At 38.5% G+C, this 20,837-nt stretch overlaps 1 protein-coding gene across 1 annotated transcript in view; it reads left to right on the top strand.

The window, feature by feature from the left end:
• vopp1b (VOPP1 WW domain binding protein b) overlaps positions 1-20,837 on the top strand; it is a 46,217-nt gene extending 25,380 nt beyond the window's left edge. Inside the window, exons 2-5 of the mRNA XM_084747179.1 lie at positions 9,686-9,744; positions 16,344-16,421; positions 17,475-17,608; positions 18,929-20,837. Of these exons, the coding sequence (XP_084603305.1) occupies positions 9,686-9,744; positions 16,344-16,421; positions 17,475-17,608; positions 18,929-19,134 (477 nt within the window). The 3' untranslated portion in view covers positions 19,135-20,837. The remainder of the gene's footprint in view (positions 1-9,685; positions 9,745-16,343; positions 16,422-17,474; positions 17,609-18,928) is intronic.

Below are 20,837 nucleotides of genomic sequence, written 5' to 3'. Positions count from 1 at the left end.
AGATAATACATGAACACAGTCAGGTTTGGAACCCATATTTCACTTTGTTGTATATGATGTTATCTGAAATATGATGGTAGCCAAAATTATACCTCAAAAATAAGTTAAGGGGATTCCTGGGAAAATATGCTTCTTTTCCCTGGATAGAAAATGTGTCAGTTTTGGGAAAAATATTAATACCATGACTGTGCACGCCCTTAGATAAACATGTAAGTATTTATTTTTTGTGGTATTGTTTCATTTGAACTTGGGACTGGGTAAAGCTAAATGCTGTGGTACTGTTGTGTTTTCTAGCTAATAAGTCACAGCTATCTGCAGGCATCTTTTTGCAAAAATATTCAGGCAGAAATAAAAACCTTCTACGTCATAGTGTTCAATTTTTATTATTCAAAGCTGGTGACACTTAGAGTAATTCTGACTGAAGAGAATTAAGAGATCAAAGCCATGTATTGACTGAAAATTGGTCTCAGTGTCAGTTTGTCAGTCATCTTTTAAATGCTTTGAATGTATGAAAGGTACTTTACAAAAATCGATCGAAATGGTTTAAGGGCAGCTTTCAGCGTACTTTGGGAATACCATGGATAAGTGTTTTAAGTTTATTATTTTACAGGAGCAGACCTGGAAATAAGAGTAATAAGATAACATGCCATGCTTTGTGTTCAGTATGATGTAAATGTCCCAACAGAGAAGTCTTGTAACGTAGCGTACAAGCCAGAGAAAGAGTATGAGAACAGCCCTGCGTCGGAGCAAAGGTGTGCTCAGTGATGTCTGACTTTTCACAGGGAGCTTCTTTATTGACCCGTCTTTCACAATCTCATCCACTGCATCCTGCTACTTCAAAGGCAAAACACATCCTGATCACCGCACACACACACTCCAGCCTCTAAAGCTTTAATGTGCGGCGTAGAACCTTTTGAACTATTCATCCCCCCCGAACATCCTCCAGCCAAAACCCATCTGAGCTGCTTTTAAAGCAGGGAAACACATTCTGTGGTTGCGTAACGGTCATTTTTGTCCTGCGGGAGCACAGAGGGACATTTTCCTCCGCTGTCAGCGCTTTCACCGAGCTCTAATTAGAGGAAGACAATGAACAGAGCTGGACGGTGACCATTGCTGGCAGAGTGTAGGGAACAGGATAACAATTAGGTCCTAACTAATGTAGACTGATAACAACAAAGTCAGTAATTGTGAAATGAAAGCTTTGTTATTCAAGCTATTGTTTGTATTTCTATATCAGGCATAGTTTTTATTTTATATATGAGCACTGCAGTTTCGTCCTGTTTCTTTGCATGTTCTGTACATGGTATGCTAATGAAATAGTCCCCATTTGTCTCGCCTACTGTCGTATCCATCCTGCCAGAAGTGACATTGTTAACTGAGTCATATATAAAGGCTAATGCTGGCCTGAATATTGTGAGATGAGAGGCCAGAGGCTGTTAGATTCTGAGGAGGATTGAGAAGGAGGACCAAGAGTGTTCATCCCAGAGCCTGGACTGTTCACAGGATCTGCTTCAGTAGCAGAGTCTTGATGCACAGAGGAAGACACATATAGGAAATGGATGGTATTTCAATGAGACAGTTCACCTGAATTACACCAAAATTACATATTTTTTCTCTGGCCTGTAGTGCTATTTAATCCATCTAGATTGTTTTTGTGTGAGTTGCAGAGTTTTGGAGATAACCTTTATTGTGAGCAGTTTTATATAGGCATTACTTTCTGTCTACTGTCCACCAGCTGTATCATCACACATAGGGAAGTGTGTATCTACTCTAGGACTGACACTCTGTGGTCGATTGGTTGTTTGTTATGTTCTTATCCAACCAAATTCATTGGTCAGACAGGCACTGGTTACTTTAATGAGGAGAGAAACACTTCTTAACACTAGAAGTGGCAGAATTCCATAACTACAAAAATGGCCTTTCACCTCCCAACTCTATTATCTCTCGTGATAAATACCAGACTAAAAGATTACACCAAAATGTACATTGTGCAAAATTTAATTATCTATTAATCAATGATTGTATATATTGACGGCAGTATTTTTCTGTAGGATAATAACCATCAGTGATCTGATTCAAATTTTAGATTAATCTATAACAGTGTTTGTCAACCCTGGTCCTCAGGGACCACTGCCCTGTTTGTTTTAGGTGTGTCCCTGCTCCAACACACCTGATTCAAATGATCAGCTTGTCATCAAGCCTCTGCAGAAGCCTGACAACAACCGGATCATCATCATACAAAAATAAAACAAACAAACAAACAAACAAACAAACAAAAAAGCTGGAAACACTGCTGTTTCTAATAAGTAAGAGTACTTTGTTTCAAACTTTGAGAGCTTTAACATTAAAATCCAGTGAGTTATAGTTACTGAGACTAACAACAACTGTCCCTGGTCTCTCCTACTTTATTTCTAATTGAATGTAATTATTTGTATTTTAATGTCAGGAAATTGGAAATTTAGACCACTTGTGAAGTTTTATTGACAGAGACAATAATAGTTGCTTGGCAACCAAGACGCATCCTCATCTGTGTAAAAACGAATAATATAACAGTGGGAAATAACCACAGTAGTAGGTTGGATGCCAGTAAATGTTTTTTTCATGGGGCTTTATTGGAAGTTTATCCCGCAATGCACGTCGCATCGGCACTGAGCTTCGTTTGTGTATAGTAAGAGAGACACCACAAGGCCATAATACTTGTTCACGAGAAATATTCAAATCTAATAGGCAGATGTTCCCAGAGGAAGAACACGTCTTATTTGGATAGCAGTGTTGGTCAGATTGTCCACCACTTTGGTCCAGACTGAAATATGCCAACAGTTTTTGGATGGATTGCCATGACATTGGGTACAGACATTCGAGGGCCCCAGATGATGTATTTCAAAGTGATCCCTTGACTTTTAGCTCCTCCATGAGTTTAACCTTTTCATGTTTTAGTCAAGCATCTCGACAACTATTAGATACATTGTCAAGAAATTTGGTATCCATGGTTCCTAGAGGATGAATCCTCATGACTTTGGTGACATTTCCTCCAGCACCAAAAGCAGGTTGGAAATATCTAGAACGGACTGCCCTTAAATTTGGTCCACACATTCACGTTCCCCAGAGGATGAATCCTAATGAGCCACCAGTGAGTACAGTGATAGCAGGACACAGTGTGGACAAATGGAGTGGCTGTACATCGTGTCAGTGAGAGAGGGCAGGATGCTTTTCTCTCCTGCGGCTCTACATTGTTAACATCTCCCCTGCCATCTTTCTCTCAGCGTCTCTCCCTGTGTGTGTGCTCCTGCCATTTCCTCTGAGCCCAAGTGTCACAGTATGGTCCCATCCTCCACCAGTAGCCTGACAAATAACCTATTGTGTTGCCATGTTGTGAGCCACCAAAACAGCTCGACTTGGCATGCCATCCCCGTGGCTCTGCTCTCCACACAGATCACATAGAAGTGGATATTGTTCTGTCCTCTTGGGCCTGTATTTATCAAAGTGCTGAAAGAAAAAAAATGACACAAGTGAAAGATAAAAGTTAAAATCCTCCACTTATACTTGCAAACTTGAGAATAAACTTGAACTCTAAAATTTGTGAGAGCTTCTCTGAAATTGGTGATGAAGATTACTTGTATTCTACAAGTTACTTGTATTCTGTAGTTATTGTTGTTGTAGGCAGGTTGTTAGCCACTCCCTGGCAATGCCGACATTCCTTGGGTGAGTCTGATGACCAATCAGAGGCTGTATTCCTGACAGGGTGAGTCTATTGGACAATCAGAGGCTGTATTCCTGACAGGGTGAGTCTATTGACCAATCAGAGGCTGTATTCCTGACTTGTCAGCCAATCAGAGGCTGTATTCCTGACTAGATAAGTCCGTTGAACAATCAAAGGCTATTTTCCTGACGCGTCAATTAATGAAAGGCAGTATTCCTAACTTGTCAGCCAATCAGAGGCTGTTGTCCTGACTTGTGACAGTGCTGATCTTTAGGTGTATTGATAGACTGATGTCCTGATCTCAGTATGAGATTGACCCTTCAATCTAACATTTGCGGTGATGACTGTAATGAGCTCAGCCCTGCGGTGTCCAGGACATGACCACAGTATTGTGGTGATGTGGTTATCATCACAGCCCTAATAATATGCTGGCTGAAGCAGTTTGTACTGTGTAATTAAGAATATGGCATTTGCATTTGATTTGAACATTTAACGGGATGTTGCACCATTTTTATGGTATAATGCATTTATTAAGAGTGCAAACAACAAGATTATATATTATATTGGTTTTGTTTCCAGTCACTTCCCAAACATCTTCATTGTCAAGTTACATTTAAATATCCCTGCCATCAGTGCAGTGTATATAGGACTTCTAGTCATGGCTAATTTGTTGTCCTTGTCCCTGGTTCAGGATACCACACTGTAATACAGGCACAGAGACTAACAGTAAAACACAGACAGACCGTTTCATGTAGGAACTACTTTCTTTTCTAGTAGAAAGGTAGATTTTACTGCAGAAAGTAGTGAAGTGTGTGTGGATTATCCTGAGTAACTGGATCATAATTTCTGGAAAGAGACGCTGCTGCTGAGTTGTTCAGATTAAATTTTTTTGGCCACTTTGAGCACCACAAGCCATGGCTCATTTAGCTCCATTGTATTGGAGAAAAGACATCTTAATATCTCCAAAACTCTGAGACTCACACTAAAGAAGATCTATGAGGATAAATAGCACAACAGGCAAAGGGAAAATATGTATTTTTGATTTTGGGGTGCACTTTCCCTTTAACAATCAATTTTTTAAAGAGATTTAATGACATTCTCAAAGCTTAGTAAGTTATACTTCCTCTGAATTGACTTTTACAATGGTGCTGTAGTGATGTAGTGGTGATGGTGATGTAGTTTGCTTCTAATCAAATATTTTCAAATATTTCAAGCTTGTTTATGTAATTATGATTATAGGATAATTGCTGATTGGCTGGCCTGACCCCAGACGGTTACACAATAAGAAAGATGCAACAGAATCATGACGTGCATATATAGCTGCACAGTGAAACATTGTTTTTTCTTGAAGACTGCAAATTTTAAGCACTTCTTTAGTAACATTAACAATCGATTGATTGATTAATTACATATCAAACATATGCTTGAATATTGAATATCATGCGTAGCATGCTCATAATAAAAAATCTGATATAATTTAGATCTTTGATAGTAGACTGATTCATTTTATTTGATCCACTAAATTTTCAGTGACCAATTAATCAGTCATCAGCTAATCATTATCACGATGGTCCTGGACACTTTCCTTATATGTGCATCAAATTTCAAGTAGCAATCCAAGATAATAAAAAATGAAATAAATCAATCTTACTGCTCAGGCTCAGACTCTGAAGCACACTGCAGCATTACAGGATTTTTCAGTCTAATTCTTAGAGGTTTGATAAATACAGGCCCTGTGCTGCACCTTGTGTTGCTGGTAGTTCATATTACACCACCCTGATGCAATTTAACCACCACTGTTCTGTTTTCCGCCATAGACGACCCCTATAGACTCATTTTAGTTATTTAATTCCAGAGCACACGTCCTGTGTGACACATCTGGGTTACTGCAGTGAGCTGGGAGGAGATTCTGACAACTGGAGGCGCTGTTGGGTACTTATATAAAAGGAAGTGTATCAAAAGCCTGACTGATCCTGAATTTAAAGGCCAATAGCATTAAAACAGTCTAACAATATATATATATATATATATATATATATATATTAACATAACCAGAATGTAATATGTCTAAGTATAAATCTGTATGTTTTTGTGTGGACTATGTACAGGCTGTGAAAACAAGACTATCTACTACCAGACATTTTTGAAAGGATCCCTTAAATGATTGCAACCAATGTATGTGGCACCTTTTACTGTGTAAACATCAACTTGTCAGTGCTCTGTCATGGACAGACGATACCATGGAGACACTGTTTTTAAATGACTTCAAACATTCTGGCAGATATTTTACTTTCAAAGTGCTTTTCCGTAAATTACAGCAAAGAAATGTTATTGAATAATGGATAAAAAACATATGAGCAGTTTTCTTTGATGAAAAACAGGTAGTATTGGAGAGATGGGTGTACCTCCTCACAATGAAATACACATGACCTCTGCAGCTAAATGTCTAAAGGACATAGGTTAAAGGGGTAAATACTGTCTTTCACAAATATCTTATACTCTGGTAATACTTAACAGTCCAACTGCCCACTCATCACCTTTGTAGTCTGCCATGTCTCCCTCTTCTCGGGTCTCCAGCACTTCTGTCTTTCCCTTCAATTTTCTATCAGCAGACCAGTCTGCTGACCAAGATGTCAAAGCCCCCTTGGGTTCCAGGCCCGGACTGTGCTCTAAGGTCCTTGAAATCAGATTTGCACATGTTGTGAACCTGCAGTAGTACTGCAGGCCGAGAATTATGTCATTTTTAGGGCAAGGTCACTTTGATTTTTGGCCTTTTGATAAGTACTAATTTAATCATAATTATAAAAAATAAATGATATTTACACTGTATGTAGACATAATGTCATCAGTACAATTAGCTTATAATTAACCTGATCATCTACCATCAGTAATCAGTACTAATACAGAATAGTAGACTATTAATTATTAAACAAAACAATAACTAACTGTCATCAATGTCGTACAACCTTATCATACTTACTACCATGCCTACCATAGTGGTGAAAAAAACATTAGAAAATTTGCATACAGTATTATGAGTTTGAATTAAACTTAACTTCCCAGCACTCACTGGAGAAAATATGCCAAACTCCCTTTAAGAAATATGACTTTACAATTCCTTATATGTACATAAAATCCCACAACTCTAGAAACTTAAGATAAAAGGTTTTATATGTTGACAGTCTTCTTGTCAATTCTGCATCAATATAATTCATTATTATGATTTTAATATTTTTAATTGTCAGTAAAATTAAAATTGCAAGGCTAAAATTATCATTCCCACTAAACGTATTGCATATTGCCATTGAAATTTCAGTCAAATAATCACAATATGACTGTTTTTTTATTATTTTTTTTTACCATATTATGCAGCCCTGAACTACCACCAAGTAGTACCACTATACTGACCTGTAACTTTGAGGAAATTTAATAAAAAGGTATTACGTGTATTTTCATGGCAAAATGGAGGAGGAGGACAGAGGACTGGTAGAGAGCTGAACATTATGATGTCACAGTGAAGATGACCTTTGACTTTTGACTTCATCGTCTCCCATTAGATATTTGTGTGCAGTTTTGTCATAATTAGTGCATGAATTCTTGAGTTATGGACAAAAATGTGTTTAGCGTGATGTTTCTACACCTTTGACCTTTGACTACCAAAATCTAATCAGTTCATTCTTGAGTCCAAGTGATCATTTTTGCCATGTTTTAAAAGGATTCCTCAAGGCATTCTTGAGATATCGGGTTCACAGGAATGGGATGACCTGAAAACATAAGGCCTCTGGCCATGGCTGTTGCTGGTGTGGAACCATAAAAAAAAAGGTTTTCAAGGTTTTTCTAAAAATTGTGAATCACAGAGGTCCTTCAGCATACAGTCATGAATGTGTACAAAATGAACTAGGCTGATTGGCCCCATAGTGATCGAGATTATCTGCGGACAAGCTACAGATCTGTTGATCTTTCACTAATGCACACATGCAAACATGAATATCCAATCAGACTGACCAGGCCAATCATGGATTTATTTCAGTGAGCAGACAATTAAGATGAGGCTGAAATCCTGCTTTCTACAGGATACTTCCCGGGTTCAGAGACACTAACAAGAGCAAGGAAAGAAAAGTCTGATATGGCTGAAAAAAAAATGCAAGATCCACAGTATGTAAATCCAGTCCCCACAGACATGACAGAAGGAAAATATTGCAGGCAGGCGTGTGCGATTGTTTCATGTCATTGAGGACTGACTGACTGAGAGGATGTTTCACCTGCAGATGAAACATCAGCATTTGCTACTTTTTGCACTTTTAATTTTCAGAATAATTTTTATCACCAGCAGGAGTTAATAGAGTTCACCGCATAATGATGTGCTCTGAGTGAATGTCATATCAATTTCATTAGCGTATCCAAACTATCCTGCATGTTTTCATTTGCACTGAGACTCCAGTTAAACTTGTTATCTTTGAGAAGATGTCCCTGCTCTAATGGAAAGTGATGCTGTGTACGCTTCCTGCCACCCTGAGGCGAGACATGTCCCTGCAGTGTGATCCGCTTCATTTAGCACACTCTCCCCCCTCCGCCTGCAACCAGCTCCTTCTCCCTCCTATCTCACCTTCCTTCTCTCTTTCTCTCTTTCTTCTCGACACCCTCAGCCCATCCCGCGCCGCTTTGTTGCAGGGCGCGGGGCTGATAAAGCCGACAATCCTCTGTACGCTGCTACAAAGCAGGCTGTATTTTCACAGAAGGAGATCATTTCAAAGACAGTTAATTAAAGGCGCTCTTCAGCCAGCCAGCGTCAATGCTGTGTGCATTCTGGACTGAAGCCAGTAATGGAAAAAGGAGAGTTCATGCACAGTGGGTGCAGGGAATCCTCACTGGGTACACTGCTCTGCATGCCATAGATAGGTATCAAATTAGGCAAAGTAACAGGTTTCTAATACGAAGATACACCTCTAAATATTTCAAGATTTCACGCTGTTCGGCTTTTTGAGTATTAGTTGTTGTGCACACTCATGGCCACAAGAGTGCAGCGTGTGCTGACAGGATGTACTTGTATCAAGTGAAGCAATTTATGCTTCATTATCCTTCCAAAATTAGCCAAGAATTTATCATTTACTGACCCTCCCAACTGTGGTAACAGCTGTTCAAAGTGTCAAAAGCAAGAACTGGCTGAGCTACTCTTTTCCACTGAGAATATGACTGTAAGTCATCAGGGTGGCTCATTCTGATCATCACATATGCTAAGGAGAACCGACACTACGCTCTTAGTAATGAGGTTTCTTCCTGCAGGGCTGAGGCTCAACTTAGAACTATTTGCTTCTGATGAAAGGGCTTGTCTGTTTTCTATTAAAGAGAAATGGGAGAATCTAGTGTCATAATTCATAAATAATGTGAGGAAAGTCATTTGAGTAACTATAAGATCACAACAACAGTCCTATGTGGAGGGAGTCTGACTGGAAAGTTAAGGTTAGGTACACGTGGCTGTGGAATGATCAGGGATCATGTCCATATTTTTTGGGACTGTCCCAAAATTGCAAATTGTGGGAGAATATTAAAAGTGACATTAGTCATTTTAGATGATGCTTTGAATCTGCTATATTGTATGTTAGGATATTTTTGTAAATTGCAAGGAAGATTATCACAATATCTTTGTTGCTAAATTGACAAAGAGACTGAGACAGGTGTGCATAATGGAAGAACTGACTGCACAATTGAAATGAAAAAAGACATTTTTGAGCAGAGATGGATACTTGTGACTCAACATCTGGCGTTATTGCTACCCATGCTACAGTAGCTAGCTAAAAGTGGCTGATGTATCAATATGTCTCTGTTTCCTCTCTCAGCAGAAGTGATTTGTCTGTTTCTTGTTTGCCAGCCCTAAAACCCATACTGTGTTGTTTCTCTTCTTTCTAGCCAATGCCTGCTTGGCATAAAAATGCTGTTGCATCATTTTTTTAAATGATAACTTTGATCTGTCTTTCTCTTTTACAGTGTGTAGAAGCCAAAAAGTACTGCTGGTATTTTGAAGGTGGATACCCCATCTACTTCATGTAAGTACCTCAATGTTCAACTCCTATAACTTTAAACCAGTAAACTTGAAACACCTCAAATATATGTACAGCAGAGATTTGACAAAGCTGTGCAGCTCAAGTAGGAACGTCAGAAAATCGTGAAAAAAAAAGTTAAAATATTGCAAAACCACTTTTATACTTGATTGCTATATTGATAAAAAGAAAATGTGGGTTAGGGTTAGAAACAGACTAAGTAATTATCAGAACCTAAACATTATTCAAGTTTCTGCTGAGTAGCTGAAACTAGTACACAGCACAGTGCAGCAGTCATTGCTATTTTCTGACTGACACAGTTGTGATTTCCTCATATAGTGCCCACGTTGTGGTGGTACTTGCACCCATCTGTGTGCCCATGGGTGCATTGGTCTTAATATGAGGTGTCGTCAGCACATCGCTGGTGCATTGTTATTTTGAGGCACCAGAAAGCGACTGTGCTTTTGACCAACAAAAACCTGGTCTATAGTCTAATGTTGCAGCATTTTCTTACTATTTAAAGAGTGGATTATTCAGATAGTAAGATGTGCACAAATAAGCAGGTTCACAATGTGCACTCTGTTCTGCACTGCAGTTAAAGGCAGAGTCAATATAACTGGTCCAAGCTGTTCTTAAGTGACATCAAATACTAACATTTTGATTTGGTGAAGCATCCAGAGCACAGCAATACAATGAGAAAAAATAAGTAAACTCAGGCAGAGGGTAGGGTCTGTGTAGATACAGACACCACCAGACAATTTTGGTAGGTGGTGATTGAAAGGGATTGTGTCATACGAGTTTATACATTGTTTTCTTAAGGAAAATGTTGGAGATTATACCTTTAATCTGTGGGTCATAAAAATTAACATTCTGATTGATCATAGATGTTTTGCAGGTGGGTGAAAAAGGATGAAGCTCTGTGCACTAAGAGCGAGACACTGTGTCAGTTTACACAAAGCAGCTGTAACTTCACTGAGTCTTCACTGAGAATCTGCATTTATCTAATGTTAATTAATGTTCTGTGTTCTTCTACACATCCAAAAGGTCTCAAACACAGCCGAAGGTCATGTATAAATCCTGGCTTCCATCAGAGCTATATAGAAATTATTTCATCTGTAGAGTTTCCTCTGTCCCATCTGTTTATAACTGCAGTTTTTAGCTTTTCTACTTTAATATTAACAATATGTGCTGCAGCGACATTACTGCACACATGGAAATGAAACATCTTTCTGATCATTAAACCATTGTTTCAATGATGTCGAACACCACTGGCTTTCGCTGTGATGTCTTCATTGTGTGTTCTATTGTCTTTAACAATTTATTTTAATAATCAGAGAGGCTGCTTTCAGTAATTAATGTACTGCAGTAATGTTTCCATGTGTGCTGTAATGTCACGACAGTCATCTTTCTCTGCCTTGGATTGTGCACAACAGTGAACACACACAGTTAGGACAAGGGGAAGACGCTCCATCCCGTTTCACCACCTGCAGCCCACCTGCTGTTAATTACAATGTTAATGTTTATGACCCGGCCCGCCCAACCCGCAGCAAAATTCAATTCAGTTTGATTGAATTGCTTATTTGAGCTTTTAACTCTGCTCTTCTCAGTGTTGGGAAGCTGAGTTACGTTAACTGATTCAGACAGGTGACAGACTTCTCCCACACTCTCCAGCATTCATCCATCTAGTTTGCTTTCTCGCTGCCGGCCACAACTCCAGTGGTGATTAGGAGGAGGAAGAGAGGGAGAACATCAATGAAGAGAGATTAGTGCACTAATGAAAAACAACTGAGAGAGAGAAACTCCTCTCTCCTCCATTTTCTGTCTCCTCATCTTCCCAGCTCTCAATTTCTGTTTCTTGCTTCAACAACAGATAACAAAACTCAATGTGATTTATGTTATTTTATCAAATAGTTTAAATGTGTCATATGAAGTCATAATTAAGCTCTGTATCATACATTCTTTGACATTTTATAAAGATTCCACTTGAAGTAGAAATGCTAAAATGAAAAAAAAAAGATGTAATATCACTGTACATATTGAGGCAGTCTGGTATTGACATTTTTTTATTGTGATATTGTGATATTTTACATGTTGCTACATCTCTAGAATCAAAATAGTACTTGCTTCAAAATTTCACTTTGAATCTATACAAATAACGATGCCCTGCCTTGCCTTTTAATGGTGCCAAAATGTCAAATCCATGCCAACATTATACTTGGGAATTGTAGTTCCAACACTTCAGCATAACTGTGATTGTCCCCCACATCAAAACAGAAGAAGAAGAGGAAAAATACAAGTGTCAAAACCCATTATTATTTTTTCATATTGTACTATCAATGTTTTTTTGACAGTACTGAGGCTCCAAATATGAAAGTACATTGTGTTCGCAAAAGAAAAAAAAATGGTGACCTCATGTCATGATACTGAAATCCAGACTTTTTGTAATTATAACTCACCATCCTGTAATTACCAGAAAGGATCTTATAATTTTGTGAATTTCATAATAATCTCATAATTATGAGATTTATGAGATTTATGAGATCAGATCTTTTGGGAGCCACAAAATCAAACTGTCCATCCCCTGTACCTCTGGCACAGTATTCATATCATACAGCAGGGTGTCTATGTGTCACTGTGCAAAGACTCTACTAGTTTCATTAACAGAGATAGTGGTTTCTCATCCCCAGTGCCAAACAGGACTGGGAGTCTGAGGTATGCATTGCCATGCTGGCTATCCGCACTCATCTATCACACGCACACACCTTATTATCTCAGCTGTATTAATGCAGGCTTCCTGCTGTTCTCCATAGGCCGATCAATCACCGCTGGCCTCTGTTGTGAATATTTGGCTCTCAGGCTGCTGGTTCTGCCATTTAAAACAAAACTTTTTTAAAGTTTTGTTTACAAAGCAGAAAACGTGATGAATGGCAACATTACAATACACCTGTGTCTGTTGCTTTGAGGCTTTGTATTGTAGAGGAAATGTCAGTGCACTATAGTGAGAGTCTCTGCCCTGCAGTAAAACTGTATATATAGACAAGAAGTGATTCTCTGCAACTACAGAGGGAAACTTTTTTACTTCCTCTGGTCTGTCTTCCTCCCCTGTTGACTAGTGTTTAAAGCTGCAATCAATATTTTTGTCAGAACAATGGATCAAATGATTATATATAATGTGGAAGGGACATAGGTAATGAATTATCAACCACTCTGTAGCAGGGATGGGATGGATACAAAATCACAGAATCAAATATTGGAGAATAAATGAAAAAAGTATAATCTGATACAATTCATCAGTCTAAACTATCATCTACATGTTTAACACTGTGTATCAGGTGAACGGTACTAACAGTAAGAGTGTAATTTATGTTAGTTATCTAAAATAAAATAAATATTGAATGCTGATCAACCAAGAATGCTGCTAAAAGCTCTGTGTAAAATTTTAAAGGAGAAATCTGTAATATATTTACTGTAGAAATGTCAATAACTCTTTTAGTTCACCCTTTTCATGTTTGCATGCAAATTAATGCTGAATGTGTGCCCAATGACTAAGTGTCCATTTGAGTCATAAGATGATAATGAGCTACTCTTATAATGTTTCTTATGGTTAAACTGAGCAATATGTTAATGGAGTCTGGCAGGCAGTGACTCAACTATTATAAGACTATTTCCGTTATTAACAGCTAATCAACTCACAGCGTTGGACTTGTCCTCACTTGTTATTGTCAATTTAAGAAGAAGAAGGCATACAAATTACATTCTTTTCACTCTGTTGTAATTTTTTGTACATACATACACAGGCCCAAAACACACACACATGCACAAACAGGACCTATAGACATGCATTTGAAAGAGGAGGCTGCACACATACATGTAGTCAGGCACCCCAAGTTGTTACAGGTCTAGTGCCTTGCACAGGGGCTCCTCAGCAGTGCCCAAGAGGTGAACTGGCACCTCTCCAGCTACTAGTACACACTCCATACTTTGGTCCGTGTGGGATTTGAACTGGCAACCCTTCAGTTCCCAAGCTAAGTCCTTACACACTGAGCTACTTGCCCCTGACTGTTTTAGCCAGGCTGGTTAGCCAGCTCTGTGTTGTTGTTTATGGACCGGCTCACTAGGTTCAGCCAGCCTTTGGCTTCCCCTTCCTCCCTGACATCTGGAAGTGTGTCAGCTGAACGGCTGGTTGACTTCCTGAGAGTACAGGGCAACACAGAGGTTGATTACTCCAGTGTGCCCCCACTTGGATGAAGGCCTCACCCTCATCCATCCACCAACCTGATTCCTTAATTGACCAGCTGGTCAGCGAGCAGGAAGTTGCTACCACTGCTAGCGGGGAATAAGGGAATAAAGAACAGCGTGGAAGGCATCTGTGCTGCCAACTACCCCCCCCCCCCCCACACACACACCTGGTCAAGCTGTTCTTCTGGGAAGCACCATTGGCTGGATGAATAACCTTTTTCAGGGTGTTTCAGCGCCTTGGGGTGTGTGTTGGCTCCCTTCCCCTTGCTATGAAACTTAGTATAATCAACCATTCACGTGGGAAATTTGGGCAAAAGTTTGACAGTCTCTTCCAGGCCAGCAGGGGACCCCTACAGATCTGCAAGCCACAACATATGCATTAACATCTATTATTTTTTAAAAAGTTTTTTTTTAATGTGCTTGCATTTGTCAAAGTACTTAAAACAGGCACCAGGTATTAGTTTTTTCCTGATATTTGGAAATATTTTTGACAAAGAGGAACATTTTTTTGACACTTGGGAGCATAGCTCCTTAAGCTCATCCAAAATGTCAAATATTTCTAGGTACATGGCAGGCTGTCCAAATGGAAATCCAGACCAGTTCCTCCCTCCAGCCATCTCCAGAGGGCCTAGGCAGGACCCTCAGTCTCCTTAAACCAACCTCCAGCAGTCTCAATGATGTATATTATGACATTTTGAATTCTTTTGAATGGGATCGCTAGAGACTCAAATGGACAATTGCAAATGGCAAAAAGTGTTTGCAAATTTCAGCATGAAACTTGGTAGTCCTGGTACTGCAGCAGCCGTAAAGACAACAGAGCTGGACCCCCATGTGTCAGTACCTGGACCATGTGTGAAAGCACAGAGTACTAAGTCCCATTCTGACAACTGATATTTGTGAGTTTAAAAAACTGGATAATGATAATAACATATCAGCTGATAGTAATCTCTAAACATAAACACACCACGTTAACAATAATCTTGATATTTATCTGTTATTTCTCCTTATTGTGAACAAGTTAAATACTCAGCAATACATTTTACAGTGTAAAAACAAACTTGTTGCTCTCTGGTGGACAAACTATGTAATGCAATGTAATTTCTGTACTGCAATATCCATTATTATTATTACTATTATTATTGGTCAACATATACACAGATACTGATATATGTGCAATTAACAATAATTGCAATAAAATATCGATCTGGCTGATTATCGGTTTTATTCTAATGTACACAAAACTGTATTCACATGCTTGGGTCTGTCTCGTCATGACTGCATGTGAGCAGGCAGGGAGACAAAACAGATCAAGTGTCTGCTTATGCATCTTAAACTGGAGGAACAACTAGTAAAGTACACATGTAACACCGCAGTTACCACCCAAATAACTAAAACAAATTATAACAACAAATTATTTGAAAAGAACTTTCAATTAATATACCTCATGACAACATGACACTGCCTGCCCATCTTTACCAAACAAAATGGAACAAAAACATACAAAAAATTCCAGAAATGACCAAAAAAGTCCCATGTTCTAATATCTCAAAAGATGTAACAGTAAATTTTAACTTTGAAGATGCTGTTGAGTGCTGTGTAAATGAATAAACTATCATCATGTATCTTAGTTTTCTGTCTCTTACTGTTGTAAGCTGCCAGATCTTTACAAAAACATGACTGAATCAAGAATAAAAAGGTTTAGCTACAGCCTAAGCTCCCCTGTCTTACTTCCTATTTTCAAAAAAGGCAGAAATACTGCCCAGACACATGCAAACACACGTAAATGTAACATTTTGTCACTTCTGTCAGATTTTCCATCTGACATCTATGTGATTATCTATGATTTGAATTAGTACCTTTTTCAATTTAATAATTAGATAAATGAATAAATAAATAAGTAAACAAAAAATAAGCATGTATGTGTGTGTATTATGCCTGGATGCCATACAAATCTTGTTCAACAGACTCAACAACTGTCACATCATCATGATTTCCAATATTTCATTAAATATAATGAAAATGAAAATATTGATACTAAAATGATCATTTCCACTAATGGTGAATCATAGTATTGTAATCACAGTATCTGTCAAAATAATTGCAGTAGTGGTGTCTTTTTTTAAAAAATTATTATTATTAACCATATCGTGATGAAAAATGGTAATAGAAATCCAGTATCAGTCGGCTTTGTTCAAACATGACCCAGTAAACCTTCTGATTATGGACATATGAGTACTTAAGACTAACCACTGTTGTAGTGGTTGGAGGGCTGGTATGAGTCAAAAAGTCCAGTTTCAGTTTTCATTCCCAGCCTGTCCCTGGCTCCTACTGACCTATATGTCTCACTGTGTGCCTTTTTGTTGCAGATGTCGCTCCTATGAGGACTGCTGTGGGACTCGCTGCTGTGTGAGAGCCCTGTCCATCCAGAGACTATGGTACTTCTGGTGAGTTATGGTCTTAGAGGGATGAATGCCTGTTTCTGATCATACTGCTGTTTCTCTGTTTATTTAATAGAGTGAACATTTGTCAGGCTCTGACTTTATGACAGCTGATGGAAAATGCATCACACTATAATGCCTATAATTTTTCAGAGAAAAAGACAGATGTTTCTTTTCATGATGCCGTTTGTCTAATAAACAACCGCTTACTTATTTAGTCCTGTATTAACACTGTGATATGAGGTTTTACTCTGACAACACATCTGGCACATACTCATCTGATGTCATATACTATATCTACTGCCTGGTGTGACTTGATGGTAAACAACACGGGTTTATTGTCTTAAAATTTTCAGGAAAATAGTCACTAAGGACCTTCACGCAACACATAAGGGAATACTTACTAAAAGTTTAAAGGGTTTTCCCTTATGCCACTCCTTTTTTTTTTCACAAACATCCTGGGATGAAAATTTAAGGGAAACCTTAGTCTAAGTGTAGTAATGGAACTGGACACTGGATCCTATTTCCCCATGTTTTTGTGTCCAAGTGACAGTTTTTGAAATTAGTTCGGTATTGAGCAAGACCACCAGTGAAACAAGCTGCTGTGTCGTCCTTATGGACAACTATGGAACATCAAAGTACGTCCACTAAAAGTGCTTGTTTTTGCCACTTAGTTAGCTTAGCTAACACACTTTGTTAGCCTGCATTCGCTATCTTCTCCAAAATGGACAACAAAAAACAGAAAAAAACAAGACAAAAAGACAAAAGACAAAAGATGTGGCAAGAAGTAACTGACAAAATCAGTTTGAGAAATCTGATGTGAAGCAAAGCAGAGTAGATATGAGAGTGTTTGCTTACTAATTACAGAGTTGCTTGTGCTAATGTCAAATCTGTACTCTGAAACAAGTTGCATATTGCTCAAAGTGTCCAGTGGGTTTTTCCTGTCCACTATAAATTATCCATATGTTCCACAAATTATTATACTTTTAAGGGACTGTTGTGGGTCTCTTAAAATGAACTGAGGAAAATGAGGTGAGCTGTCCTCTGTTTTTCACTCAGGGTGCTGCTGATGATGGGGGTATTGTTCTGCTGTGGTGCTGGCTTCTTTATCCGCAGAAGGATGTATCCGTCTCCTCTGAGAGATGAGCCAGCCTTCAACGTCTCCTTCACCAGACACCCTGTCACCACGCCAGGTACAGTAGGATTTACGCTAATACAAAAATTTTCCATTTGGTGACAAATGCACTGCCTCAAATGCCTTAAAACAGGGTCGAATGTTAAGAATAAAAAAATTAAAGAAAAAAGAAAAACCTAAGTTTTGCAAATAAAACTGTGAGATTTCATATTTATCACATTTAAGATGCTATTGGAGTTTACTGAGGGCTGGATGGATAATCTTAGCAGAGGCCATGTGTAGGATATTATTTGTCATAATTATTGGTAAGGTTCATTTAAAAAAAGTAAATGGTAAGTATTTCTGGGGAAATCCTTTCTGATCCTTTCCTTTCAGGTATATAAATATAGAGGCATAGGCCCACACTGCTCAGAGTCAGCCCTAGATTCAGATACGCATAGTGGTCTTATTTTATGTTAGTTTAATGAATGCATGTAAAAGTAGGACTGGAAACACCAGAAATTCAGAGAAAAGTTGGTAAATTCTGAGTAAATGCTATATACATAAGATCAGTCTTTTGATCAAGAGCAAGATACAGGCACAACCACTGTCCAGATTACAAAGAAAGTGGGGATGGAGTTACAGTCTATGGTCTAAGTCAAAATGTCTTGTTATGCCAAGTTATCTGAAATATTAAAAAAAGTGCTGTGAATCCTTATTATCCTGGATCAATCAGTCCTGTTCAATGAGATCAACACTGTAGCATTAAAAGATTCTTCTTTTAAACCTTGAGATTTTGGAAGAAAGTTGGGAAGCTGAACAAACTCTCTAAATCTTAAAGGAATGGAACTTAAATCTGTGTCAATCAGCCACACAGAAAATTGACTGGAGTGCTCCAGTAATAACCAACATCTAAAAGTCAAGTCATGTCAAACTTTATTATTACCTGTGATCACAATGTATGTTCTTCAAAGAAGAGATTGGGATCAAATAGAACATAGAGATGTTTAACACAGAGGCTTTGTGACATTGTGGAACCAGCTATGCTCAGAGACTACTGAATTTATTTCTAATCTGTTTCAGACCAAGAATTAGCAACTCTGTTTTCTGAGCATTTAAGAGAAGTTAGATGACATCCATCATTTGGTTTCTGACATGCATTCTTTTTCACCAGCTGATGACATGCATCAGGTTTAATGGAAATATAACATGTAAATGGACAAGAACAGGACAAGAATTGGACCGAGCACAGATCCCTGAGGCACACCATAACTAACCGTGTGGTTTTGTGAGCAGTTGTTGTGAAATCTGTCAGTCAAGTATGAGTAAAACCAGGTGAGAGCAGTGTCATTGAGACCAACATACATTTGATGATAATTGTGTATTTTCTTCTTCACAGTTTCCCAGCAGCCAGGAAGTATGCAGGGCTTTGGGGTAAACGGGATGACAGGTGGCGACCCAGGGGTTACCATGACACACCCGGCATACCCAGCACAGCCTGGCTCTGCACATATGATGATGAGCTCTTATCCTCCACCTCCGTCCTATTGCAACCACCCACCTCCGCCCTACGAACAAATATTTCAGAACAGCGACAAGAAGTAACGACTGCAGGGGACTAAAGAGATGGAACTTGAGCAGGAAAAGGGGAAGAAAGGAGGCAGTTAGAGGCCAAAAGTTCAGACAAGACAAGGAAGAAGAACGCCTGCCAATTGTTTGCAACTTAACTGTTTGTGGATGTAAGACTTGGAAAACACACAATCTTTTGTCCTGTGAAAAGACCAAAAGAGGCAAAATAAGCAGAATTTAGATGCACAGACACACACTTGTTCACTCACATACACTGCTTCATCTGCAGTACTTCATTTACCCTGGATTTATGTGGATCTATGTGTACAGTGACCGTGCCAGCCTTGTTGAAGTGAAGATGAGCGAGGATGGACCCGTTCAGGTGGAGGTTTTGGATTCATCCATTGTCACCTGTTTACTCCACCCTCCCAGTGCAACCACAGCTACAACTGTGCAGAATGGAACAGAAAATGATAGTCAGACTCATCATGTATTAAAATGCTGGATACTACTTGTCTCAATCAATATTATTTTAATAATTAAGAAATATTTTCAACTGAACAGCTGAAAAATGTAACAAAGTAAAATACATCATCATAAAAAGACATTTTGAAAAGGACTGTCTTTGGACAAATAATTCTTTGAGACAATTTCTGGGATCACACTGACTCAATCCAGCATTTTACAGCAAGATGGGCTCTTTACTAAATGATGACTTCTTGATACATGTTTTATTACAGTAAGTGTAGCCAAGTTACAGAATGACATAATGAACTGCTCCAGCAGTTTCTGCCTCTATTCCCTTTCAGCAGCAATGAAGTTTCAGTTCACCACAAGATGAGTCAGACATGGACAGAGTGATGCTGAGATGGAAAAGTTGCTCATAATATGCAGCTCCAGTTCTTGGGTCATATATTAAGTCTTATTGACATAATAACAGTTGGCATGTTGATGCAGTCCACCTGGCAAATGGGACATAAAAATGGCATGTCACACCACACTCCACTGGCATACACTGATTCTGCTACACATGCCACTGATCACTTTTTAGATACTGTGCTATCTAAAAAGTATAAAATAGTAGTTTATTCCATAACATAAGCCTTGATCGACACTGATCAACTCTATATTTTCAGACAGCTAACCCAGTGAGGCTTTCTGTAGCTACTTATTAGTCCTGTACAGCGAGCATAGAAAGTGTATGGCAAAGAAAAATGGCATATAACAAGTCTGAGTTGCACCAGCAAAGACTAATTCACTTTAAAATTAGTTCTAATCAGAGGCAAGCAAAACCTGATTTAAAATTTTGTAAATCCAGTTTTAAAATTAAGCTGAGCTTTATTGCACACTTAAAAACTAAGCTCTGTTTAGTAAATTCAAGTTCATCGATGTAAACCAAAATTAAATAGAGTTTAGTCAGTATGGATATGCTTGCTTACTTGAAAGGGTAAACCCTTTCAGCTGTTCTGTAGTCCCTAAGAGAACTTAACATTGTGTGCTAGCTAGCTTAAACGTTTCCAAAGCATTCCATAGTTTGCTAGCTTGCCAAAAAGATAACTAATTTCCTGGCTAGCTTAAAAGTTACAAAAACATTAGATTAATCACCACCCTGTAAAAGGTTAAGACAAACTTACATTGTTAACTAGCTAGCTTAAAAGTTAACACAATTTCACATTGTTTGCTAGCTAGCTAAAAGATTGACACAATGTTAAATTGTTTGCCAGCTACCTAAAAAAGTT

Source organism: Lutjanus erythropterus, chromosome 21 (assembly GCF_056507025.1).
Source record: "Lutjanus erythropterus isolate fLutEry1 chromosome 21, fLutEry1.hap2, whole genome shotgun sequence".
NCBI lineage: Eukaryota > Metazoa > Chordata > Actinopteri > Lutjaniformes > Lutjanidae > Lutjanus > Lutjanus erythropterus.
Note: the sequence above shows the minus strand (reverse complement) of the source record. Positions and strands in the feature narration are given on the sequence as shown.